Here is a 27,680-nt window from a genome sequence, read left to right on the forward strand (position 1 = left end):
ATGCTGTTCCTATGTCACTTGTTTCCATTGTACCTGTTGTGGTATCACTGGGGTGTTGTGGACACCGATGGAAATGAAACTGAAGGTTGATCTGTGGTCTAGGCTGGTATTATATTGACTGACCACATGCAGTTGAGGAACAGCTTCACCTGTTATCTGTATACCATTGCAACCACAGACATATCTGGTGGTTCACTTCCACAATGTATGATCGAGGTTACAATTGCTTCCTGCAGGCTCCATGTTGCCCCTTGGGCTGACTCACTCTCTTGTTGAGTGGCAGTCAGGGTAAAAACCTTCAACAGTGCTCTATTCTGGCAATGGTTTGAGTCTTATCAAAATGAGTTTTGCCTTTTTGTTGTTTTTGCCATGATTTAAGTCACTCACCTGTTACTAGGTTTCAGTCATCCTTTTTGCTATTGAAAGAGCAGTTTGATTGCAGAGTGACATTTGCCTTTGTACTGGCCTACACTTCGCCTTCAGTGTGAATGCTTTTCTACTTGAGGATTGACTTGAATACGTCTGCTCTGGATTTGCTCTACTTCTCTGGCTCCTTTTTGATTTTTTTCATTGTCACCTCAGCCATTCCATTTGACTGGGGTGAGTTTGGAGATAATATGCTGTTGAACTTTATGAAGTAGTTGAATTCTTTACTCATGAACTGAGAGCCTTGTGATGAACTACAATGTGGAATGCTGTATTGCTGAAATTTGCTTTCAGGCATTTGCAAAATCTTGTTGGCTATTGTTGAAGTCAGCTTGACTACGTCCCAGTAATCAGAATAAGGTGACAGATTTTACTGCCAACTGTTTACACTGGTACAAATCACACTCCTGATCAATTAGTCTTAACTCTCTTTCAAAACAGAATGCTAGACTAAATGGGTTCTTTCTTTGCTGTAACTTTGTCATTATCTACCAACCCCATCATTGTCTTATTCTCTGTTTAATCTGCCATTTCATAACCCTTTCTACGGAAGGAAAAACCAATAAAACTGCATTCCATTTTCTAGTACCCACCTATCCTTTTACCATCGCATCCAGTTTTTACTGATTTGATTTCCAATTTTTTTGTCTGAAATATGTTACCTATAATTTAAATGCTACATGTTGAAAATGCTCCTCACATGAAAAATTTGATATTGGACCACAGATTTATGTAAATTTTACATTTTTATCTTCCAATTAATTGTTTAAGTTGAAGTAGCAGATTTAGCAAATGGTGCAGCACTGGAGATCATTCAGATTATCAAATCTGTGTTACTCTTTCAGAGTAATCGTCATTAGATCCACTCCTATGCTCTGTTCCTGATTTCCGGCCCTCCCCACCCCCCACACACACCGAGTAATTATCTAGTACCCTTTTGAAGGCTATCATTGATGTTGTATTCACCAAGCTAACTGCCAAGCAATGCATTGCAAATTCTTGGCACTTGTTGCATTTTGGAAAAAGCTTCTCATGTTGCTTATAGTTCTTCTGCCACCATTTTTAAATCTGTACCCTCTTGTTGATACTTCAGCTAATGGAAACCATTTTTCTTAGTTACTTCTGTCCCATCTCTTCATAATTTTAAACTCCTCAATTAAATTTGCTCCTTTTGGCATTTCCTGGCCAAGAAGATCAATACCAGGTTCTTCAGTCTAATCACGTAATTATAATACCTATTTCTACTAAAATATTCCAGTATTTGGCTTCCATGCCCTCTCCAAAACCTTCATGCCTTTCCTAAATCGTGATGCTCACAATTGTTGTCTCTTCACAAACATCACCATGCAGATTGCCTGGCCCTTTGTGGCAATTTTTGGTAGGATCCCACTGTGTTTAAAATAACCATTGTCGTACTTGGTATTTTTCACTACCATTTACTGTCTTCAAAATGATTTCGCTGCTTAGCCGCATCCTTTCAAGGCTGATGAGCCCTTGCTTCTCTAATTTTTCTGTTAACTCAGTCTCATGACTCCTTGAATGGTTTCATTGTTTCACTGTGTCTAAAAGTGGACATGATACTAGAGATGTGGTCTGAATAAGAGTACTGCTCAGTTAAAGCATGACTTCCTCTAACTTGCGTTATATTGTATGACTTTGCTGTGCATGACTCTCTGCATTCCATTTTGGCTGCAGCACATTGTAATTAGGCAATGATGCTAAGTCTAATACCCCTAGATCTCTCTGACTTCACACTTCATTTGACTCGATTCATTATGTAGGTGTGTGTTCTATTTTTTTCTCATATATTAAATAATTTATAATGTTAAATGTTAAGTCTTATGTTCTTACCCATGCCCTCATTTTATTTCCTGTCATCAATGGCTTGCATATAAAACTGAAATAAATTCATGTACCTTTATTCTCTGCTCAGTGGAAGCACTGTTGGCTCTGAGTCATAATGTTACGGATGCAAGCTGCACTCCAGAGATTTGAGCACCTAAACGATGCTGATTTTTCAGCCCAGTGTTGAACTGTTCCTTGTTTATTTGCTTGAGTTGTCTTTCAGATTAAGTATTAAGTATAAATCTTATCTGTCATCTTGGGCACTATGTGAAGAACAGCAAGGAGATTTTCTGGTGTGCTGGCCAATATTTTAGCCTCAACAATATCATTTCAGAGAATGATTGGCCCTTCACTTCAGATTGGGACTTTGCTGTGTGCAAAATAACCACTGTTTCCCTAGTTTGTTACAGCGACTGTTCTTCAATATACTTCATTCACTATGAAGTGCTTTAGACTATCTTCAAACTATGAAAATAATCCTATAAACGAGTTCTTTACTAACTCGAGTCACTTTAAAACAATTTCAAAATAAAAGATTGGCATCAAAAGGATACATGATATTATAGATATCATAATGTCATATCAATTTGTTAATGTACAGATATGGATATATTTTAAGTGCGCTAAATTATATAACTATATACAACCACATCATGAAGTTATTGTCCTAAATGTGTAAAAACTTGTCAATGATTTATAATAACCAAATTACCTATAATTCAAAGTGAAAAGTTGAAACTTGAATTTATTTTTTGCTCCATCTTGATGCAGGTTGTCCTATTTTGGTTTTGTTTTCTTGTGTCTCTAAAGACAAGATCCTGGTCAATCCTATTGCAGAGCTCACCAAATAAATTCAGTGTTTGATTTTGTTTTATTTTATAAGCAACCCACCCTTTGCATTGAGGTTTTATGTAAGTGAACTTCTGCATCCAGTCTTTTAAACAAGGCCTTTGATCCTCCTCCGTGTACTGACATAAGTTTTCAAATATAGTCATTGCTTTGTCTTTGTGGTGAATGTTCCAAGAGTTTTCAAAAAATCTGACGATATAAGTTAAACAGTTTTTTTTTCCACATGAGCAAACTAGGAGACTGATCCACTTCAATACATTCCTGCCTAACAGAGCAGATACACAGGAAATGTGTCAATGTTGTTTGGTATACATTTTGCACAAAACAAAGCCGTTATTTCAAATAATTATTTCTCATTTTTGTCTGCAGAAGCATAGCTTGTTGTTCAGACTAGGTCACCTGACCCGTTTAAGCAACATAAAAAGAAAGCTAATGGATACAGGCATCTCATTGTGCCATTGCTTGCTATACTGGTCACTTAGACTGTTACCTTTGATGTGACTATTATGCAATAAGGAAATCTAATCAGCACAAAGCTAAATGTTAAGAATAGATGCAATATACAACAGGTATAATAGGTTAATTATTTTAATGTCATTGACCCACCAGTTCTTTCAGTGGTTCTGGTTCAGGAAGACTGGGAGCACACAAGACACTCGTGTCCTGGGTCACCCTGTTAAGTATGTTACTTATTGATGTAAAGGTTGTAGCAAGAGGTGGACCAATTAGGTATCCATATACATGAGCTTTTCATGTGTTGGTCATCGGAGCGAAGTGGCCTACTCTGGGCAATGTTGTATTTTGGAGAGATCATCCCAGAAGTTGAGGGTATCACTGGGTTAGGCAGGGGACTTGTGGCTGTACAGTTGAAAGTTTCTGGAGCAGCTGTTCAGATAAGATGGATATGGTAAAAATGTTTGCAAGTTGCTCCATTACATCTTCCTGACAATAAAAATAATATAACATCTGTATCATTCATTTTAACTGCAATAAGATTTGGAAGTTCTTCTCATTTTTTTTATGAAGAGCATTCTTTTGAAGGAAGCTTCTAAACAGAATGATTGAGATAATGGTATTTAGTCAGTTTTGCAAAGGAAAATACAATAACTATGCACACTTCACCATTTTGCAGGAAGAAAACGTCATTCACAATTACACTCACCATGTTCACTATAGACATGCCAAAGTTTATTACATTTACACATGTTTTGTGGATATCCTTTGTAAACTGCTGCAGAAGAGGTTGTGGTATAACCATGTGAGTTACGTGTTGCTGTTTACAAGAATGATACCTGGACTTCAAGGGTTATGAGAAGATGTTATACAAATGAGATGTGTTTTCTCTTGAATTTAAAAAGTTAAAGGTGATCTGATTGCAGCCTTCAAGATTTTAACAGGAAAAGACAGGGGAGATAAAGAAATTATTTCCACTGGTTGGATATTCTGGAATGTGGGGGCACAGTCTGAGAATTAGAACCAGAACCAGAATTAGAACCAGGAGAAATGTCAGGCTGTGTTCTTCCAGCCTCCTGTTTGTCTGCACTGTAGTTTCTCAGATGGCTTTGATGCCTTATGGAGAAAGTGAACATCTTGTAAAGGGAAAGATTCTAAGCAGGTTTCTTGTAATTGAATTTCTCAGGCTTTGGAATGTAGATGAACTTGATGCCAGACCGGGTGGGGAGCAGGGGATCCGCTCTGGGATCTCCTACTGAAAAGGTGTTGATTACCTTGCATGCTTTAATTACTTGTTGCTGGTTCGATGGCTTTGATGGATCTCTGTGCAGAGCTGCTTCTAGTTGACTTTAAAAGCAGACAACAACATGGCTCCCTCATCATGACTTTTACAAGTTGAGTTCTTTTCCAAAATGGGTGGTGTTTGTTTATTCCAACATTGTTGTTTAACAACTTGGACGTTTGCCCACTCCAGCTTGAATAGAGGACACCATCATAATAAAATGCAGTGTTGGTAGGAGTGAATTCACTCCTTTTGCCACAGATTTAAATTCAATATTCTCTCTTATCCAGAATGAAACAGACAAGCAGGCTAGAAATTCTATAGTCCTTTTTGTGTTGGCTCATCCTTTAAGGGGTGTATGAGATCCCTGATGAATCTGAATGTCCACATTTGAATGAGCTTCACTTGAGACTTGATTGTCTGTAGTTCAAATGCCAAGGATCACACAATTTGGGGCAGCCATTTTAATGGTCTACTTGTGTCCAGTTTACAAAGTATTGACTGAGCTCTCACAATATATGGTGGGGGTGGTGATGGCATGCCAAAAATTCTGCATTTGTTTCCGATCTCTGCAGATGCCTTCCAAGTTGTCCATCCTGATAACAACATTTGAAATATTTCTCCTCATGTTCATTGAGTTGACTGTTTGTTTGTTTGTTTGTTTGTTTGTTTGTCTGTTTCTTATGGAGGAGTTCCACACTTGCCCACCACCCCCTGTCTCCTAAAAGTATGCATGTTGTTATCACTCTGGGAGGAATTTCTGGTTATCAAGCCCCACTACTATATGAGCTATACTGTTAGTGTAAGTATTTTTAATTAAATCCCAAAAATGGCCAAGTCAATTCCCTTTATTACTGCAACCTAGAATAAGAGACTTTTACCAGATTTCTTGTAAAACATTTGTTTAATAATACTCAAATATAACCTGCTTATTATGAATAAAACATTTTTAAAAAGTTATGGTCCAGAATTTAAGTTTTTAATTTAAAAATTACAGTATGGGAAAAAGCTGGCCAGGAAAATAACTACAGATAGTTTCTGTGAATATTTAAAGAAAAGTTAACTAAATGAATATTTGTCTGGTAAAAGTCAGACTGGAGACTGAATAATGGCAGATGAATACATTTGTCTTCACTGTAGAGGATGCAACTGACATCTTAGAAGCAGGGGTTAAATTAAGAAATGAGAGGGAGCAACTCAGGAAAATCCCAATCACCAGAGAAGTGGTACTGAGTAAATTGTTGGACCCGAGGATTGATAAGTGCCCCAGTCCTAATGGACATCATCCTGGGCTCTTAAAAGAAATGGCTAATGACATAGTTGCATCAGCTTTAATTTTGGATCCTATCAATATGTCAAAAATGTTAATAGCTGTAGAATGACAAAAGTCATCACAATGAACTTCATTTCAGATGGAAAGTCAGTTAGACTTGGGTCTTTGAATAGAAGTAATAGCTCAGCTTTCAGGGTTTATAAGGTAGTAAAAGATGCCGATATTTGGAACTTTGTCAGGTTCCCAGAAGTCCAGAGACAGTATGTTCCTGTTGGTATTAATGGCAAGACTGGTAGGTGTAGGGAATGCTAGATGACTAGAGAAATTGAGGCTCTGGTCTAGAAATAGGAGGCATTTGTCAGGTATAGACAGCAGGGATTGAGTGAATCCCCAGGTGAGATACTAAACGAGTATTTTGCATGAGTGTTTACTGTGGAGAAGAATATAGAAGCTAGAGAACGTGGGGAAATAAATAGTGACATCTTAGTGTCCACATTACAGAGGAGAAAGTGCTGGACATCTTGAAACACATAAAGGTGGATAAATCCCTGGGACCTGATCAGGTTTACCCCAGAACTTTGTGGGAAGCTAGGGAAGTGATTGCTGGGCCTCTGGCTGAGATATTTGCATCATTGATAGCTACAGGAAAGGTGCCAGAAGACTGGAGGTTGGCTAACATGGTGTCATTATTTAAGAAAGGTGGTAAGGAAAAGCCAGGGAACTATAGACTGGTGAGCCTGACATTGCTGGTGGGTAAGTTGTTGGAGGGATTTTGAGAGACAGGATTTACATGTATTTGGAAAGGCAAGGACTGATTAGGAATAGTCAACATGGCTTTGTGGAAAATTGTATCTCGCTAACTTGATTTGAGTTTTTTTTGAAGAAGAAGTACAAAGAAGATTGAAGGCAGAGCAGTAGATATTGTCTACATGGACTTCAGCAAGGCATTCAACAAGGTTCCACATGGTAGACTGGTTAGCAAGGTTAGATCATGTGGAATACAGGGAGAGTTAGCCATTTGGATACAAAATTGGCTTGAAGGTAGGAGACAGAGGGTGGTGACGGAGAGTTGCTTTTTGGACTGGAGGCCTATGACCAGCTGTGTGCCAGAAGGATTGTTGCTGGGCTCACTGCTTTTTGTTGTTTACATGAATTATTTGGATATGAATATAGAAGGAATAGTTAGTAAGTTTGCAGATGACACTAAAATTGGAGGTGTGGTGGACAGCAAAGTAGGTTACCTCTGAGTACAATGGGATCTTGATCAGATGGGCCAAGGAGTGGCAGGTGGAGTTTAGTTTGGATAAATGTGAGGTGCTGCATTTTGGAAAGACAAATCAGGGCAGGACTTATACACCTAATGGTAAAGTCCTGTGTAGTGTTTCTGTACAAAGAGACTTTGGTGTGCAGGTTCATTGTTCCTTAAAAGTGGACCCTCAGGTAGATAGGATAGTGAAGAAGGCATTTGGTATGCTTGCCTTTCTTGGTCAGTGCATTGAGGAGTATAGGAGTTGTGAGGTTATATTGTGGCTGTACAGGACATGGGTTAGGCCACTTTTGGAATATGGTGTTCAATTCTGGTCTCCCCCCTATAGGAAAGATGTTGTGAAACTTGAAAGGGTTCAGAAAAGCTTTACAAGCATGTTGCCAGGGTTGGAGGGTTTGAGCTATAGGGAGAGGCTAAGGCTATGTTCCCTGGTGCGTCGGAGGCTGAGGGGTGACCATACAAGTTTATAAAATCACAAGGGGCGTGGATAGGATGAATAGTCCATGTTTTTTCCTTGGGGTAGAGGAGTCCAAAACTAGAAGGCATAAGTTTAAGGTGAGAGGGGAAAGATTTAAAGGGGACCTAAGGTGCAACTTTTTCCACACCAGATGGTCTGTGCATGGAATGAGCTGCCAGAGGAGGAGGTACAATAACAGCATTTAAAATATCTGGATGGGTACATGAATAGGAAGGTTTAGAAGGATAAGGGTCAAATGTTGGCAAATGGGACTAGATCAGTTTAGGATATCTGGTCGGCGTGGACAAGTTGGACTGAAGACCTGTTTCCATGCTATACATCTCTATGATTCTATGACTAAATATCTCACTAAAAGGAGTACAGCGAGAAGTGTCTTTCAGCTGGTCCTACTTTAAAGTTGTTTCTTGATTCTCGTAGGAGAGAGAGTGAAACATTTTGACTGCACTCTCTGGTGTGTCGGTGTGTCAGTGGATAAGATGGGACTGTCAACGTATCTTGGAAATTGAGAACCAGCTCCAGAAAAGTGTTGTCGGGCAATCTTCAGCGCATAGGTTCCATCTCTTCCGAACTGAGTTTGTCCAGCGGTTAAAGCCATAAATATCATCACTCAAATCATTTAGGTGTTAACTGTTGTGTGCTGCCATGCTTGTTGCCTCCACTGATTTGGGAGCCACCCTTACCCTGTAGATTGTGGTCACATTATTCCTTTCCATGTATCATGTCTTTTGATTCCCAAAAATAATTATTGTTTATATACACACAAACCAGATCTCTCATCAAGTATCCTTTTCCAGATCTCACCCTGCACTGTAGAACAATATATAGTTGCTTTTGCTCTAGACAGAATCAATATAGTTTTGGAATCCTAACAACATAGCGTCATGATTACTGGAGTATATACAGTCTGTTCTAAAGAGATGAATTAACAAAATGCTTTGGTGTTCACAGTGATCGAATCAGTTGCATAAGAAACAAAGGTTATTGTTAAATATACATCATTGACTTTTTCTTCATTAGAATTGCATTCTCAGCAATTATGCTTTTCAAAACTATGTTCCTGCAAATTAGGAGGGAGGGATGTAAATTATGGGACATGGGCATTTCTTCCAACTATTTGAATATTGCAAAATAGGTGTGGAAATTTACAATTCAGTGGCCCTGGGCAGAACTTCGTGCAACTGGTGCAAAGAGTGGGAATTTGGATACAAGAAGGCAACATGTTTTGTTTCCATGTTTTTTTTTCCCATTTTAAATTTGTGATGGTCAATGTGAGAAGGTTGAATTGTAGGATTTATCCTTGGGTTGCTTTTTGCTTTTGAGGCAACAGTCCATGGCAAAAACGTGGTCTGAATCCCAAACTGAGGGGATTTTTATTGCCCCACCTCACAAAAACAAATTCCCCAAATTTATTCAAGGGATGCCCAGCCACCCCTTGGCAAGTTATGCCACAGCTGCACCTCTCTACTGGGAGTCCATGGGTGCTAAAGGGCCACTTTCTGTGACTCCATGTTGAACCTTGCAATCTTTGGAGGGGAATGGTGGCCCTAGGTGGGCATGTCCCAGGGTAGGTCACTCTGCCCAATGCAACAGATGTTTTTTTATTTGCCTTTTGTATGTTTCTGGTTATCATTTTAATCCCATGAGTTTTCTCTACCATTTCCCATTAATTCAGCCTGTCTCCATAACAAATTAACAATTTTTAGAACAATTATCCCATACATTAAAACAATGAATTCATTAATTTTACTTGTTACTGTGGACTGAAAGATCCCCCAGGTAAATACTGGGAAGACAACTGTCTTCAATTCTAGCCACCAATTCAAGTCCTCTGCTGAGAAATTGCCATAGGCTGAACAAGACCATTCATAAGTGTTTGACCTCCCAATGAGCTTCTATCACTAAGTCTGCCAATTTTCATCTCCTAAGATCCTTCAACTTCACCCCTGCCTCAGCTCATCTGTTGCTGAAACTCTGAGTACCTTCTCCTCTAAGGATTTAACTATAGCAGTTCACTCCTGGCTGGCTGTTCATATAGTTCTTTGCATAAACTACAGACTATTCGAAAGTCCCCATGTTTCCTAACTTATACCAAGTCCAGTTCAACCACCACCCCAGTACTTGCTGTCCTGCATTGGCTCCCATTTGAGCAACACCTCAATTTTAAAGTTTTCGTCTTTATTTTCAAATCTTTTTGTAATCTTGCCCCCTCTCTGCCCATAATCTCCTCTAAATGCATCTGAGATAATAACAGAAATTGATGGAGAAACTCAGCAGATTTGGCAGCACCTATGGAGAGAAAATGATTAATGTTTCAAATCTTGTGACCCTTCTGAATGTTCTGAGTTTCTCCAGCAATCTGTTTTTATTTGTTTCAGATCACCAGCAACTGCAGTTCTTTGTTTTAGTTAGCATTTGAGATTTCTGTGTAATTCTAATTTCTTTAACACACGGTTTTAACCACACTGCTATTGGTGACCATGCCTTCAGCTACAAAGCCCATAAACTGTTTTTCCTCCCAAAATCTGTCTCTACTGTTGAGTTTGAAATGCATTCCTTTATATCCTAACCCATTACCAAGTTTTACATATCTTTGTTCAGTGGCAAATTTTATCTGATGATATTCCTGGCAAGCACCTCAATATTTTGCAATGCCAAAGGCACTATTCAAAAACAAAAACCTGTGTTTATAATGATGCATAAATGTGGTTAGAGTATTTGAAGGAATACTTGTATGAATCTAAGCTTAAAAATACTTCACAGTAATGCCTTTGCATTGTGCTTTGTAGAGAAATACTTTAATTTTAAATGCATGTTAGCATTTTATTGTGAAGAAAAATGGTTGATACCTTATTGCATATCTCCAGTAGAAGCTACTGATACAATTGGGATAGAGCACAATAGGTAAATTGAAAATTGCTTCCGTTGTACAATGGATTCTCAGGGTCATGACTTGGTAGCTATTACTTATGGCAGAGTTTCAAGGAGATTGAGAGGAGGCGTGGGTGTATTTCAGTCTACTTTCATCAGCTTCTATTAATGAGCTGTTGCTGGATCAGTGGCTCTGACCTAGGGTGGTTGATATTCAGCAGAGAACTGAAGGATGGATGAAATTTGGTATTGATTTCTTTTTTCCCAATTTACATGAGGGTACAATGGCCATCATTTCAATTTTAGTTAATCGGTATATTTATGATCATCAAACAGATTTAAAAGGTGTATTTTTCTAATTTTTAATTTACAGCGTATTATGTGATTTCTTTTGGTGAATTATTAGCAGTTGATGGAAGATGAGGGGTATCTGAAATTGTATTATTCAACTGACTGCTGGAAAATTCATACAAAATCTCCTTTAAACTGGACAAAATTAGCATTGATGCGGCTATGAAATTCAGATTTGTAGGTCATTGATATCCAATAATACTGTATCATTGCAAAGTAGCTTTTGTTTTATTATTGTAGACCCCAGTTTTTGTTAGCAAAACATTTGTTTTCTCACTGTTCATGCTACATGTCTATTTCTCTGCTGCTCATTTGATTAAAGCATGATGCAAAGAAAGAAACTGAGTTTTTTTTTGATAGTCATACAGCATGGAAACAGACCCTTCAGTCTAACTATGCCACACCAATCACGTTCCTAAACCAAACTAGTCCCACTTGCATGCATTTGGCCCATATCTGTCCAAATATTTGGAGGGATATGGGCCAAATATCTTTTAAATGTTATAACTGTATCTGCATCCACCACTTCCTCTGGCAGCTCATTCCACATATGAACCACTCTATTCAAAAAAAAAAGTTGCCCCTCCCATTCTTTTTCTCCTTTCGCCTTAATAAAAAAGCCCCTTAGTTTTGAACTCCCCCACTCTAGGGAAAAGACACTTGCTATTCACCTTATCTATGTCCCTCCATGATTTTATAAACTTCTATAAGGTCATCCCTCAATCTCCAATGCTCCAGTGAAAAATGTTTCATCCTATCTTTAACTCAAACCTTCCATTTCCGTCAACATCCTGGTAAATATTTTCTGAAAACTCTCCAATTTCATAATATCATTTCTGTAGCAGGGTGACCAGAACTGCACACAGTATCCAGAAGAGGCCTCATCAGTTCCTGTATGACCTCAACATGACGTCCCAACTCCTATACTCAAAGGTCCGAACCAGAATTGAAACAAAGGATAAACATACGTGAATCATTGTTTTGGACAATAAAACCTGCACATATTAATAATCAAAACTTCAAAGCTTTTGAGTGATACAGTCAGTATAGTGGCCTCACATTATGCAAAGCAGCCGATTCCCAATTTTGGAAAAAAAAAAGTGGCCAGATTGCTGCGAGTAGAGATGCACAGACTGTACAGTGAATAGATTAAAGGTCTTCAATCCCTCAAGTCTCAGCCTACTACTGGAACTGCAGAAGTGCATAGCCTCGGTTTTTGGGAGTGAGTTTGTTTCTTCCCTAAATGAGAAGACATCCAAATTTGCTGCTAACACATGTTTTGAGAGAGGTTCTTTGCCTATCTATCTAGGAGTCTACCAGTGGATGGTCAGAAATTTAAATGACAAGATTGCAACCATCTTTAAGAAACCAATATTACGAGCCTTAGTCTTGCATAAGGACCCTGTGTCCATGTCCATCTTCCGTTGGCAATTCTCATTACCAGGGGGAAAGAGAAAAGGTCCAGTGGAATCTGAAAGTCTAAAATGTCAGTCATCACATCTATTACTAACACCCACATCCATATCTGGTATAGTTTATAGCTTGGCTTTCCGCCTAGAAATTTTGGGCCCTCATTGTGAGGATCACTAGTGAATCTTAAGAAATATCAAGAACAATGTTGCTCAGTTACCCATGCTCGTTAAAAGTTCAAACTCTGATTTTGATTACACTGTGAATTTTGTGTTGTGAAACAGTTTCTTTTCAAAATGTCAGCAAATTCCTGACCAAACTTTGTCCAGAGGGACATATTGAGAAATTGTAGAGTCACAGAGGTCTTAGAACACAGTAAAAAGGCCCTTCAGCCGACCAAGACTGCACCAGTCAAAATAAAACCTAACTATTCTAATCACTTGACCCACAGCCTTGCATGCCCTGGCTTTACAAGTGTGCGTCTAAATGCTGCTTAAATGTTGTGAAGGTTTTTGCCTCTGCCACCCTTGCAGGCAGTGAGTTAAAGATTCTCACCATCCTCTAGGTGAAAATATAACTTCCTCCCATCTCCTCTAAGTTTCCTTCCCACTACATTAAATCTATGTCTTCCTCCTTCCCCTATCATTGATACATCCACCAAGGGCTAATGATTTTTTTTCCCCTTCTAAGTCCCTCTATTATTTTGTACATCTCAATCATGTTCCCCCATTCGGGAGACTTAGCTCCTGACTGAATTACAGTTATGGTTCAAACATGGACAAAGAGCTTAATTCCAGAAGTGACAGTGACTGTCCCTGACATCAAGGCCATACGTGAATAACTGTGATATCAACGAGCCCTAGAAAAGCTAGAATCAATAGGAATTGGGAGGATGTACATTTCACTGCTTGAAGTTATTCCTAGCACAGAGTAAGATGGTTGTGGTTTCTGGAGACCAGTTGTCTCAACTCCAGGACATCTCTGCAGCAGCTCCTCAGGGTATTATTCCAGGCCTAACAATTTACAGCTAATTCATCAATGACTTTCCTTCCATCATAGGGTCAGAAGTGGGAATGTTCGCTGCTAATTGCACAACATTCAGCATCGTTTGTGGTGACTCAGATACTGAAGCAGTCCCATGTCCATATGCAGCAAGACCTGGACAACATCCAGGCTTAGGCTGATGAATAAAAACTGACATGTATACCTCACTAGTGCCAGGCAATGACTATCTCCAACAAGAGGTATGCAACCATCACTGCTTGATGTTCAATGGCATTACCATCACTAAATTCCCAACTATCAACATTCTGGGAGTTACCATTGACCAGAAGCTCAACTGGACTCGCCATATAAATCACTGGCTACAAGAGCAGGACAGAGCCTAGAAATACTGTGGCGAGTAACACACCTCCTGACTCCAAAAAGCCTGTCCATCTTATCCAAGGTATAAGTCAGGAGTGTGATGGAATGCTCCTCGTTTACCTGGAGATGTGCAGCTCCAAAAGCATTCAAATCTTTAATGCTGCCAACTTCAATGATTTCTGCAGAGCTACACCTCAGTTCCATTGTTTTTGCAACCTTTATTTTATATTGCCCCTCTTTTTATTCTGCTACAAATATATACAATTATACGTTTCTTTAACATGAATTACACCAATCATTGTACCCACTCATTTAGTAGCCTGTCTATGTCATCTTAAAGTCTATCCTTGCTCCGCTCTGGAAAAATCAGCCACTGTTCTGTTTCCTGTCACTCGGCCAACTTCCTTTCCGTGCTGCCACTGTCCCTTATATTCCATGAGATTCAACATTGCTGGCAAGCTATTGCTTTGTAAATAAAGGCTTTCAGACTCTAGAGCAACCTTGTGATGAGTTGCTCCTCATTGCACATTAAAAAAACAGTGTGGGCAGAGTTGAGAGAGAGAGACAGAAACTGTGCTCAGCAAAAGTCTGAAGTCTTGACATGTGAATGTTAGAAGCATATCCGGAGAAACACATGGAGTAGAAGACTATTGTTATGGAAAATAAGATTACAGCCTGGTAAATCTTGCCTTCTCCTTAACTAGGCTGACTTGAATCCAAACTCGTGGATGTGGGCATAAAACCACAAGGCAAAGAGCTATTATCTGGGACTTCATCAACAATTCTTGGAAGTCCATGTTTACTGCATCAACTGCATTGTCCTCGTCAACACTCTCTGCTCCCTCATCAGAAAATATTGTCAAATAAGTTAAACAAAATTTGTCTTTTATCCTATCTGCGCTGGATTTCCTGAATTAATGTACACTACCCGAGTAAGGCATTACAGTTTTGCCTACCAATCTTTGATTCTACTTTACCTAGGCTAGATCTGCTGTCATTATGTGAAAATTAGCTGTCTTCTAACCATGTATTTTTGTGTTAGTTTGTGGGTTGTCATTTTCCATAGCTAAACTAAGCAATATGATTCAATTATCACTGTTCCCTAATTGTTCTCCTCTTCATGCTTGACCTATCTCATTCTCAAGAACAAGATCCAGCAATACCACCTTTCCTGGTAAACTGGAAACATGCATATCAAGAAGATTTCTCCCTTTACATGTTTCAAAAATTCTTCATTCTGCCTCTGTTCTTTACAATCTATATTAGGATAATTTAAAGTCTACCATTGTCAGAATGCTATAGTTTTTGCAACTCTCAAATTTGTTCTTCCAGATCTGTCCAATAGTTGATGCTTTGTAGAATACACCAAGTAGAGTTATACTGCCTTTAAATTTTAATTCTAACCAAAAAGATTGTTCTTCACCCTCTGTAATGGTTTCTTTTTAAATAATATTGAAATGCTTCCTTCACTTACTGCATCCACCTTGTATTCAGGAATAACTAGGACCCAATCCTGCCCTATAGTTTTGAATTGGGTCTCTAGTATTGCCACATAACAATGCCATGTGGTTACCTGCATCAGCAGCTTACCTAACCTTGTTTACCATATTTAGCTTTACTATGCATATATACAATTATACAAATTTGTAAATTATTATATGCTATTTTACTTTGACCCCGACCAATTCTTTACTAGTATTTACATTTAGTGCCTTCTGTTTCTTCTAATCCTATGCTATTGCAACATCTTGGTTATCAATCATGTAATTAAATCCTCCCAACAGCACCAGCAAACCCACAAGGACACTGGTCCTGGCTGTGTTGCGTTGCAACCCATCAGCATCTTTAGGCCCCACCTCCCCCATCAGTAGTCCCTATGTCCCAGTAATCTAAAGTGTTCCCTGATGCACCTGGGATCTGGGAAGTGTCCATTATGTGAAAGAAAAATAGTTTGGGATCATGATTTTGATCATTATAAGGAGTTTCCGAATTAATATTCGGAATATAAGTGCAATATGGGATCAGCAACAAACGCTGGCCTTACCAGTAACTCTTGCATCCCCAAAAAATTGCATAAATACCCCTTGTGTAGTGTACGATTTTGCTCTGAAAATAAAACGAGATTAAAATGGAACCCCAGATGTGGACATATAATGCATTTCAATTGGTTTAAACTCATGAGATTTGCCAATAAATAAATTGGTGACTATTGAGAGAAATATTCTAGTAAGAAAGGTCATTTGGCACAAACATTATATTTGGAGGATATGTTTAATGAAAGAACCCAGGACATTGTTTGTAGTATTAACTTTGTAGCCCAAGAACAGGACAGTCGTAACAGGTTTAGTAATTGTGGAATGTTTGCCATTTCACTGACACTTGAATATATTCTACTTTTATGTCAGTGTCCCAAAACTACATTTTTCTTTTCTCTCTCTGGTTGATGCTTGTATGGAGTCCTTGACGAAAGATTGTCAATTCTCGTCACTGTGTTCAATTATATGTTGTTCCTTCATAGGCTGTGATATGTTCAGGGCATAAATACCATATGTTATAAATCTTTATATGTCCTGCAAAATGTATTTCCAACATATAGTCTGAATTATATCTGAAAGACTTAATGTGTGTGGTTTGCAGGTTTCTACATAAAGAATATCTTTCCAAACGTTCCTTAATACCTCTTACTATAAATACCATGATATTTAAAGTATTTCTTTCATGTAATTTTTTATATTAAATCAGTTCTTTTTAATGAAAAGAGGAACATGTTGGAAACACTCAGTAGTTCAAGGATCTTTGGAGCGAGAAACCAAGTTAAAGATTCAGGTTGATGACCGTTCATGAGACATACGAGTCAGAATGTTGTTCAAGCACATTTTGGGAGTGGAAACAACAAGTTTCTTGTTAAGAAATTAATACAGCTGATGTCCTAAAGTAGCAGCCTAGGCAAGGAATATCCTCCTCCTTGGATGAAAGATCCTTAATAATGGGGGATCATTTGAGAATCAGTAACCACAAAATATTTAGATTTATTCCAAGAACATAAATGGGAACAGTTGCAGGACCGTAACTGGAACAACCTGCCTGATTTAATTGGAAGGAAAATGATTGGTGGATCAAATGATAGATTGCCGATGGAAAACATTGAAATAATTTGGAAAAGGTGCAATCAACTACATTCCAGTGAGACTAAAGCATACTTTGAAAGAATGGAAGGACATCAAACAACACTTAAGTGTTTATTGCTATGGGAGAGATAGTAAAAATGAAGGCCATGTCCAGAATAAAAAAGTTTCCAAAAAACCGAAGCTAGGAAGATACAAAGTATGAAAACAATGTAACATTAATGAGCAATTAAAAAAAACTTTTAATGGACCCATTGGTAGTAAAAGATAATTAGGTACATTTTTTCAGATGTGGCTGAGTAGTGTTCCATAGGTGTCTGTCTTGGGACTGCCTTTACTTCTAAATGATCTGGACTTCAAAGTGAAGAGCATTACCTCAATTTGCTGATAATACCAAATTGAGAGAATGGAACATTGTGGTGAGAACTGGTAGAGAGGTATAGGGAATGAGCAGGTCTGTGAGATTAAATGAAGTGACTTGTGGAAAATAAAACACAGGCAGACTTGACGGGCCCATTGCTCTGTTTATCTACTGCAACATTCAACTATGTTTTTGATTCCAGATGAATAATTTGCTTGCAGTGCCATGAATTTACTGTGCATGTCCTGAATTAACTAACTTCTGCAACTTTACTGGACTGAAAAAGTAACAATTAGTGATGAACAATGCATGTCAATAACTGCAGTAATTTCCATTCCACAGAGAAGCAATAAGCAGAGTGTGTGAGGCTGTGCCAGGTGCAAAAGGAGCCATGAGAAGAAGAAAGGTAAATAATCGGAGCAGGAGGTGTGTTGCACATTGTTCATTCTCTTCTAATCAAACAAATACAGATTTCAAATGAGTTCTGAACTAAACATTGAGAAACAAATATAATCACTGTAATTTGAAATTTACACTCTATAAATGAGTGGGCTAATTGGCATCTGTCACTTGTCTGTAATCTTTTCCGTTCTCATTAGTATTACTATGCCCTTGTAGGCCAACAATTTGTGTTTTACAATCTGGGATCTTTAGTCTATATCAGTTTATCAAATGCATCTTAAAGTCCGTGCTTCATAAGGCTTTCCTTTTGAAAAGATTGGGAAAAAACTGCTGCAACTCCTGAGATAAAAGTGAAGTGCCCAAGTTCCTAAACCGAACCTTGTTTCTTTCTAACTGGGAAGTGAGCACCAGCTTCCACTGTTGAGTGAACACGCTGTTCCTTTTTTTTTAAATACTTATCTCAGTCCACTATAAAAAGGATCTTAATTTAACAACTAATTTAACAACTGTCAACAATGTGGAGTGTCAAATGTGCAAACCAAGACAGCATTAAAGTTGAAAAGAGTATACAAGAAGACTTTGCAAATCAAAATATGGCTGTTGAGTGGCACCAAAATTTTAAACATCTATAGATTGCAGGAGGGCTGAAAGCTTGCAAGAATGAAGAATTTTAAAGCTGGACCTTTAAGGGTTTCTTTTAACGAAGTGAATATTACTTTGGCTGTTTAAATCGTGCATTATAGTTAACATTCCAGCTTTTAGAACATACTTGGAATTTGCTTTCCTAGGTATAATTCCAGATCGTGAGGATTTGTGACCACCACCTTAGGTTGTACCTTTGATATTTCAAAGCCCATCATTAGGATGGCACTTCTATTCTCCCTCAGCCCCATCTTTAGAGCTTTGTTCATCAATATCTCCCCATTGTGACCTAGCCAAGACTCAGTATGAAAGATAATCTTAGCGTACCGATCATTTTGATGTTCTTTTTACATTTTCTGCTGTAAGATTGGGAAACAAATAACTCTGGTCATATTTGGACTTGCAGCCTCCCAGCAAAGGGTTGTCTACAATCTTGGGGAAGAGTAACCTCCAATTTTCAGGAATGAACATCATAATGAGCATCTCTACACGCAGTCTCAACTTGACGCTCCCACATTCCAAACAGGTGAGTGTCATCAATTGGGATTGGTTCAATATTGTAGGAGGGCCATTTTAACACTTGGGAATGATATAAACTATGTGATATTGATTGTGTCTCTTCAGGCAGCCTACCCTGTTCCACATCTCCAGAGTTATTTCCATAAATTAGTGATGGTCCATACCGTTCCTAGTGTTATTCTGGGGTATCTGCCTTTGAAGAAATGGTGGTGTGGCAGAGCCAGACCATATCACTCCCAGTGAGTGTGAGCCAGTCTAGAAAGGTTTCCCAAGAGATGGATTTTTTTTTTGTTTTGTTTTGTTCTTCTGCTCTTCTCTGATAATGTGCTATTTTCCTGTCAGCATTCTGGCTGAAACAGACCCAGCACCAAATTCCTCTTCTCCTGGTTTAGATTGCTTCATAAAGTACCTAAAACAGCAACAAATCTGAGCAAATTACATTTTAACTTTGTGTGCAGTAACCTAAAAGCCCTTGCATAAGCTTTCCATTATTTCTGTTTTCACTCCTATGCCCTTCATAATTAAATAGACCTATGCAAAGTTAAAATTGGGACTAATTGAATATATTTTCAACATTGAATATTGATTGACTTAGTGAAGAAAAGGATAGAGGGAAGAAAGAGAATAGATAAACATGAGGTACAATTGTTTGTTGCGGTCACTTGGCAAACAAAAGTGTAATATATTAGATATTGTGAATTAATTAGCTGGCATTTAAATTGATCATATTACCAGCTTGAGGTAACATCCAATTTGTTATAACAAGGTGTAGAGCTGGATGAACACAGCAGGCCAGGCAGCATCAGAGGAGCAGGAAAGCTGACTTTTTGGGTCTGGACCCTTCAGAAATGGGGAGGGGAAGGAGACTCTGGAATAAATAGAGAGCGGGGGAGGCGATGATGGAAGGTGGATAGAGGAGCAGATAGGTGGAGAGAAGACAGACAGGTCAAGGAGGCGGGGATGGAGCCAGTAAAGGTGAGTGTAGGTAGGGAGTTGGGATGGGGGTTGGGTAGGTGGGAGCGAAGACAGACAGGTCAAGGAGGCGGGGATGAGGCTAGTAGGTAGGAAGTGGGGTGGGGGTTGGTCAGTGAGGTGGGAGGAGCGGATAGGTGGGAGAAAAGACAGACAGGTCAAGGAGGCAGGGCCGAGCTGGGCTGGTCTTGGGATGAGGTCGGGGGTGGGGAAATTTTTGAAGCTTGCAAAGTCCACATTGAGACCATTGGGCTACAGGGTTCACTGACCAACCCCCACCCCAACTTCCTACCTACTAGCCTCATTCATGTCCTTGACCTGTCTGTCTTCCCTCCCACCTACCTGGCCCTCCCTCCCAACTGACCAACCCCCATCCCAACTCTCTACCTACACTCACCTTTACTGGCTCCATCCCCGCCTCCTTGACCTGTCTGTCTGCTCTGCTCTGCTCCTCTATCCACCTTCCATCATCGCCTGCCCCTCTCTCTATTTATTTTAGAGTCCCCTTCCCCTCCCCCATTTCTGAAGAAGGGTCCAGACCCGAAATGTCAGCTTTTCTGCTCCTCTGATGCTGTTTGGCCTGCTGTGTTCATCCAGCTCTACACCTTATTATCTCAGACTCCAGCATCAGCAGTTCCTACTATCTCCAATTTGTTGTAGATGTTTTTAATCAACCTGTTCAGGTGTGTTATGACACGCCACTGAAGCAGGCAGGACTTGATCCGAGGCTTTCCAGTGTAGAGGTAGGGACGTTACCATTGCACCACAAGAGCCCAATAAAATCTAATGTACACTTGGAAATTAGCCCCATTATTTCCAACAATGCAACTAAATAAACTTTTTCCTCTGTCTTTTAAATCAAGATGCCAAGTCTTAGACTAATCCTAGCATTGAACACCTGACTTCAAGGTATGGAGAGCAAACCAAGTCTATCTGTAGTTCTAAGCACGCTCTAGGAATTAGATAAACCACTCCTTTATAACTGCACTGTTAACTGGAGGAGAAGAATATGAGCTACTATTAGAACTGTAACTGTTTCCAAAATATATTGTTTAACTTACAGAAAAAATACCTTTATTCATCCATCAAAGATCCTGAAGCAATCTTTTTGTTTACCTTCGTTGGTTATGATGTGTGAGGTGACTGTTATGCAAGACAAAACAGATGATACATCTTTCACTTTTGTAATTCCTTGTGTGTCAGCACTTACATTGGTTGCACACGTCAGACAGAATGCAAATCTCTCAAAAGAGATTTCAATAAAAGGTATTTTAAGGTGTTTTGGTGGAGGGGACGTGGTGGTGAGTTAAATGACTTACAATCTATTTTTTGGTATAAAATGTGATCTTGAAGAGATGAAATGACATTAAAAGAACCAAGAAATTATGGTAATAGCTGGTGTGCTGAAAGGATGAGGGAAAAACAAAGGAAAAGTGGGGAAAATGTGGAGAAAATGCAAGCAATCTAAAATTATAAGACAGAATGCTTCAAGCACAATCCTCAGGAGAGAAAGAGGACAAGACAGCACCCTGCTCACTAACTGAATCAAGGACCTTAATATTCTGGTAAATGTTGTATACCTGAAACATTAATGCACTTGTGTTTAAAAACAAAATTCCATTCTGAGAGCCACAAAGTGCCGGGAGAGGAATGAGGCATGATTTTAATTCATTCAAAAGCCATTCACTGGAATTAAAATTGTACCTGTTATTCCTGAAGCATTGGGGTTCCTTGATTGGTATTCAATTTGTCTTCTTCCAAAGCTTGGTGATACTAAAACTACAATGACCATATTTACACTCTTCAATTTTCTAATTATTGTTACTTTTAACAGTAAAATTGGTAGCTCTTCTCCTCTTTTCAAAAAACCACACTTGCTAATATGCTGACAAAGTACTAGCATATTTGACAAGGAAAGGCTTATAAATTTCTGTTTCATTCTAGCTGAAATTTCAATGTTGGATTTAGGTGTAATTTTAAAGTAGAAAAAGAAATGTTGGAAATCCAGTTCCAGTTTAGGAAGTTTTTTTTTCTGTTTTACAGATCATCGCCAACCACCACATGCAGTCAATCTCATTCGCCTCTGGAGGCGATCCAGTGAGTAATGTTCCATGTCATTATATTTGCGGAAGGAAATGTGTCTCTTGAATGCAGCATTGTTGGTGATGGAATATTGTGATTAACTACTGCAAACATTATGTAAAAGATTAATTAGAATTGGACTAGTTCTCTTTCTACTTTGTTATTTATTGGGTTTGGCAGGCAACAGTTACACCTTGCTACCTATTTCCTGACACCGCTGTCTGGCCACCCCCACCCAACTACCCCACCTCCCCACCATAAGCTGCCTGATGCATGTCTAGACTGCATGGAACAATGACCGTCCTAACTGTCCCTTCAACTAAACTACAGCCAGATAGAAACATACAAAGTAGGAGAAGGCTACTTGGTCCTTTGAGCCTGCTCTGTTGTGATCATGACTGATCCCCATCTCAGTACCATATTTCTACTTTCTGATTGATTTATTGCCATGTGAGCCAAAATACAGTGAAAAGCTTTGTTTACAAGTGGTACAGGCAGAATGCAGTAAGCAAGGGATGTACGGATCAAAAAGACTTAACCTGCAATGTAATCTATATGCTTTTATGGCATTTGAGGCTAGAGTCAATTCAACAGTCTGATAATGGCTGGAAAGAAGCTGTTCTTGAACCTGGTTGTGCACAAGTTCAGTATCTTCTGCCTGATGGAAGAGTTTGTAGGAGGTAAATACCAGGGTGCGATGGGACTTCTATGATGTTGGGGGCCTTTCTGTGGCAGCGAGCCGTGTAAAGAGTCCATGGATGGAAGGGTGGCTTCCATGATGGTCTGGGCTGTGCACACCACCTTCTGTAGTTTCTGATGGTCCTGGGCAGAGCAGTTGCCGTACTAGGCTGTAATGTACCTGGACAGTATGCTTTCAATGGTGCATCTGTAGAAGTTTGTGAGGGTCATTATGGACATGCCAACTATCCTGAGCCGCCTGAGGAAGAAGATGCATTCTTGTGCCTTCTTGACTGTCACATTTATGTGGGAAGTCCAGGACAGGTCATCAGTTATTGTCACTCCAAGGATTTGATGGTGTTCGTTCTCTCAACCTCGGTTCTGTTGATGTAGATGGGGGCATGTTCTCCCCCTTTCTTTCTGAAGCCTATGATCAGTTCTTTAGTTTTGCTGACATTGCGAGACAGATTGTTTTCATTGCACCACGTCACCAAACCCTCTATTTCCCTTCTATATTTTGACTCGTTGTTAGAGATCCGTCCCACTCCTGTGGTATCATCAACGAACTTGTGGATGGGGCTCGTTCAGAATTTGGCAACACAATTGTAGGTGTACAGGGAGTACAGTAGGGGGCTCCAGTGTTGTTATTGTGGAGGAGGTGCAGTTACTTATTCTCACTGATTGCAGTCTATGCGTCAGAAAGCTGAGGATCCAATTGCATAGGGTGGAGCCGAGATCAAGGTCACGGAGTTTTGAGATCAGTCTGGAGAGGATAATGTTGTGAAGGTGGAGCTGTAGTCAACAATTCTTTTTTCTAAAAATTATCTATCTCTTTCTTGAATATATTCAGTGACTTAGCCTCCAAAAACTTCTGTGGTAGAGAATTCTATAAGTTCACTACCCTTCTGAGTGGAGGAATATTTCCTCACCTCTGTCCTAAATGGTCTACCCCGTATCTTAAGACTGACCCCTTTGGTTCTAGACTCCCCACACAGGGAAAACGCCTTTTCTGCAACCAGTCTGTTCAGTTCTGTTAGAGTTTTATACATTTCTGTCAAATCCCATCTTATTCTTCAAACTTCCAGAGAATACAGGCCCAGTTGGACCAATCTGTCCTCGTACAACAGTCCTGCCATCGTGGTATCAGCCTACCAAACCTCTGCTGCACTCTCTCTTTGACAAATATATCCTTTCTTGGATAGAGAGACCAAAACTGCATTCAATATTCCAGCTGTAATTGCACCAAGACCCTGTATAACTGTAGTAAGACATCTCTACTTCTGAACTCAAATCTTCATGTAATGAATGAAGACTAGTGTACCATTTGACCTCCTAATTGCTTGCTGCATCTCCTTGTCTAATATCATCGTTGTACAAGGACATCCTTTAGTACATGTGCCTGACTCCATATACCATAATTTAAATAACATTCTCCTTTCTGATTTTCACAGCTAAATATGAGATTTTCACTTTATGTTGTACTGTTTTTTGTTTGTTTTTGTCATGTTTGACCACCCACTCAACTTGTCTAAATCACCTTGAAGCCTCCTTGCATTCTTCTTTAGATTTCTATATCCTGCTTTGTTTTGTCATCAGCAAACTTGGAAATGTTGCATTTCGTTCCATCATCCAGGATATTTTATTATATTATGAATGGATGGACCCCAAGCACTGGTCCTTACCCTTCTCGCCTGCCACCCTGGGGGGTGGGAATACCCATTTATTCCCACTCTGTTTCTTGTCTATCAACTAATTCTTGATCCATGATAATACGTTACCCTCTTCCCCCAAATGCTTTAGCTTTGTCCACGGCATCTTAGGAGGGAGCTTATCAAACGCCTTCTGAAAATCCAAGACATCTCACACACTGATTCTCTCTCATCTATTCTACCAGATGAGAGAATCCATTTTCTAATTCATTTCAAATATTTAGAATATGTTTTAAAAACATCATTTCCTCATGTTACATTGAAATATTTTCAATTATGTCCTTCTTAAAAAAAACACGTGTTTTTATTCAGCAGTGTTTGGTGAATGCACAGTTAGTGCACAGTCCAGTTAATTTCACAGAAAAACAGAATTGATTCTGTATTTTGAATGTACAAGAAAAGTACAGGAATCTGGATTATGGTGGTAGTTTGAAATTCTGTCATTAAATTCATAAAACATTACAAATAAATGCCAATGGAGTAAAATTTCAGAATTGTTATGGATTGTACCTTTTTCACAAAAAATACATCTTATTCAATGTAGAGAAGGAGCTCATTATAACACATGCTGGGGTTAAAAAGGTAAAAATGTTATGGTTGTACCCATCATGGTGTTACTGAGAAAACTCCTCACATTTTATCTTAATCGTTATTTTTAGATAGGAAAATTAAGCTCTTGAAAACCATTAGATCCTTGTGGTATGTGAACTGCATTGTAATGGACTTCCACAGTACTGGCAAACAGATTTATTTCATCCAAACAAAGCTTATATTTAGATGTAAAATATAAATGAAATGTTTCCAAAAATATTATCCCTCTGTTAGATTATTATTATTCCAATATGACTGAGGATCCATATGTTCATGTGTATGCCACATTTCTCACTACTGCACTTCAGTCTGTATTGAGAGCCAGCAGTATTTCAGTCCAGAGCATATGATGGGTTCAGAGTCATACAGTTGATAAAGCTACAGTAATTGAATCTAAAAGGCTGATTACTCCAAACTTTTGGGGATTCAGAAGATTTCCTGTTCATTATTTTAGGATTTTGTAAGCAAGGCAGGGGAACTGTATTGTAGAGGTGCAGAGCTGGATGAACACAGCAGGCCGAGCGGCGTCAGACGAGCAGGAAAGCTGACGTTTTGGGCCTTTCTGAAGAAGGGTCTAGGCCCGAAACATCAGCTTTCCTGCTCCTCTGATGCTGCTTGGCCTGCTGTGTTCATTCAGCTCTGCACCTTGTTATCTCAGATTCTCCAGCATCTGCAGTTCCTACTATCTCTGGGACTGTATTGTACTTTTTTTTTCTTTATTCATTCATGGGATGAGGGCATCACTGGCTAGGCAGCATTTTATTGACTGTCCCTAATTGTCCAGAGGCCAATTCAGAGCCAACCACATTGCTGTGGGTCTGGAGTCACATGTAGGCCAGACCAGATAAGGATGGCAGTTTCCTTCCCTAATGGACATTAGTGAACCAGATGGGTTTTTTCCGGCAATCAACAATGGATTCATGGTCATCATTAGATTCTTAATTCCAGGTATTTATTGAATTCAAATTCCACCATCTGCCATGATGAGATTTGAACCCTGGTCCCCAGAATATTATCTGCTTCTCTGGATTAACAGTCCAGCAATAATACCATTAGGCCATCATCTCCTCAACCATGAATGATGGCTCAAACTCCATCCCAAATAATCTTTAATCCACTTCCAGAATGTGGGCTTTACTGGTAGTGCCAGCTTTTATTACCCATCCTTATTTCCCCTGAGAAGGCAGTGATGTGCTGCCACTACCTTGAATCACAGCGCTCCATATGTTCATGTTACAGACAAGGAGGTGCTGAAGGCCTTAAAACATAAAGGCAAATAATCCCCAGGACCTGATCAGGTGGGAGAAGCCAGGGAACTATAGACCAGTGAGCCTTATGTCAGTGGTGGGTAAGTTGTTGGAAGAGATTTTGAGGGACAGGATTTATATGCATTTGGAAAGGCAAGGACTGATTAGGGATAGTCAATATGGCTTTGCGTGTGGGAAATTGTCTGTCTCTCACTAACTTTAATTTGAGTCTTTTTGAAGAAGTGACAGAATTGGTGAAGGCAGAGTAGTTAATGTTGTCTGTGTGGATTTCAGCAAAGCATTTGATGAGGTTCTGCATGTTGGAAGGGTTGGTAAGGTTAGATCACATGGGAGTCAAGGGAAGCTAGGCAATTAAATACAAAATCGGCTCTAAGGTAGGAGACAGAGGGTGGTGTTGGAAAGTTGCTTTTCAGACTGGAGGCCTGTGACCAGCAGGGTGCCACAAAGATCATTGCTGGGTCTGCTGCTTTTCAACATTTGTATAAATGATCTATATGTGTCATGATATTGTGGCTCTAAGAGGTGTATTTTGTCCTTTTCTTAAGAAGAGGTTTTAAGGCTGAGGCACTGAGCAGTCTACACAGCTAATAGAGTCAACAGTTAGTGAGACCTTGGATTTTTTTTTTACATAAGGTTAGAGCATTAGAAGCAGTCTGAATGGGTGTATTAAGCTTTCGCAGAACCAGGATTTTTTAAAATGGTTTTTCAGTAGCAGCAGTTGTTGCTGGCATCTCAGCAGGATTGAAAGCTGCAGTACATCTCTTGCTGTTACTGTCTCCCTCAGAGTTTTCTCTTGGTGATTTTCCTCTTGGGCTGCTAGAATTGCATGTGAGACAATCTATTTTGTTGACTTTGACCTTGTCAAGGGTCTGTGTATGGAATGCTACTATATTGGAACAGTTACTGTTTAGTAGTAAAATAATCTATTCTATTAAGTTTTCCAACAGAGTTAAGATTCTCCACTTTCCTCTTGCTTTTGTTGTATTTTAAATATAGTGAATGAACAAAGTTTGTTTTGCTTCAAATCTGATAGTTTGACAATGAAATTGTATGTAGAATGCAACGCCTGGCACTTGCCTTTAAAATAAGACGAAATTAAGGTCTAGGCTATCATTTTAATATATTTTGTGGAGTTCTGGTCTGGCCCATAACAGATGTGAATATAGGAAGTAAGGTTAGTAAGTTTGCAGATAACACCAAAATGGATGCTGTAATGGACGGTGAAGATGATTATCTCGGAGTACAATGGCACCTTGATCAGATGGGCCAATGGGCTGAGGAGTGGCAGATGGAGTTTAATTTAGATAAATGTGAGGGGTTGCATTTTGGGAAGGCAAGCCAGGACTTGTACCGTTAATGGTAGGGTCTCCTAACGTTTTAGAGTAGATTTGTAGCTCGGGTTTTGGATGTTGTAGTTGGTTGGCTCGCCGAGCTGGTTCATTGTTTCACAGAAGTTTCATTTTG

General features: G+C 39.2%; 1 protein-coding gene across 3 annotated transcripts in view; it reads left to right on the plus strand.

The window, feature by feature from the left end:
• Positions 1-27,680, plus strand: part of shc1 (SHC (Src homology 2 domain containing) transforming protein 1) — a 67,799-nt gene that overhangs the window by 20,718 nt on the left and 19,401 nt on the right. For all 3 annotated transcript variants that reach the window (XM_048615705.1, XM_048615706.1, XM_048615707.1), the window contains exons 3-5: positions 17,696-17,759; positions 18,804-18,923; positions 21,932-21,985. In XM_048615705.1, the coding sequence (XP_048471662.1) occupies positions 17,696-17,759; positions 18,804-18,923; positions 21,932-21,985 (238 nt within the window). The remainder of the gene's footprint in view (positions 1-17,695; positions 17,760-18,803; positions 18,924-21,931; positions 21,986-27,680) is intronic.

Source organism: Rhincodon typus, chromosome 33 (assembly GCF_021869965.1).
Source record: "Rhincodon typus isolate 14 chromosome 33, sRhiTyp1.1, whole genome shotgun sequence".
NCBI classification, from domain to species: domain Eukaryota; kingdom Metazoa; phylum Chordata; class Chondrichthyes; order Orectolobiformes; family Rhincodontidae; genus Rhincodon; species Rhincodon typus.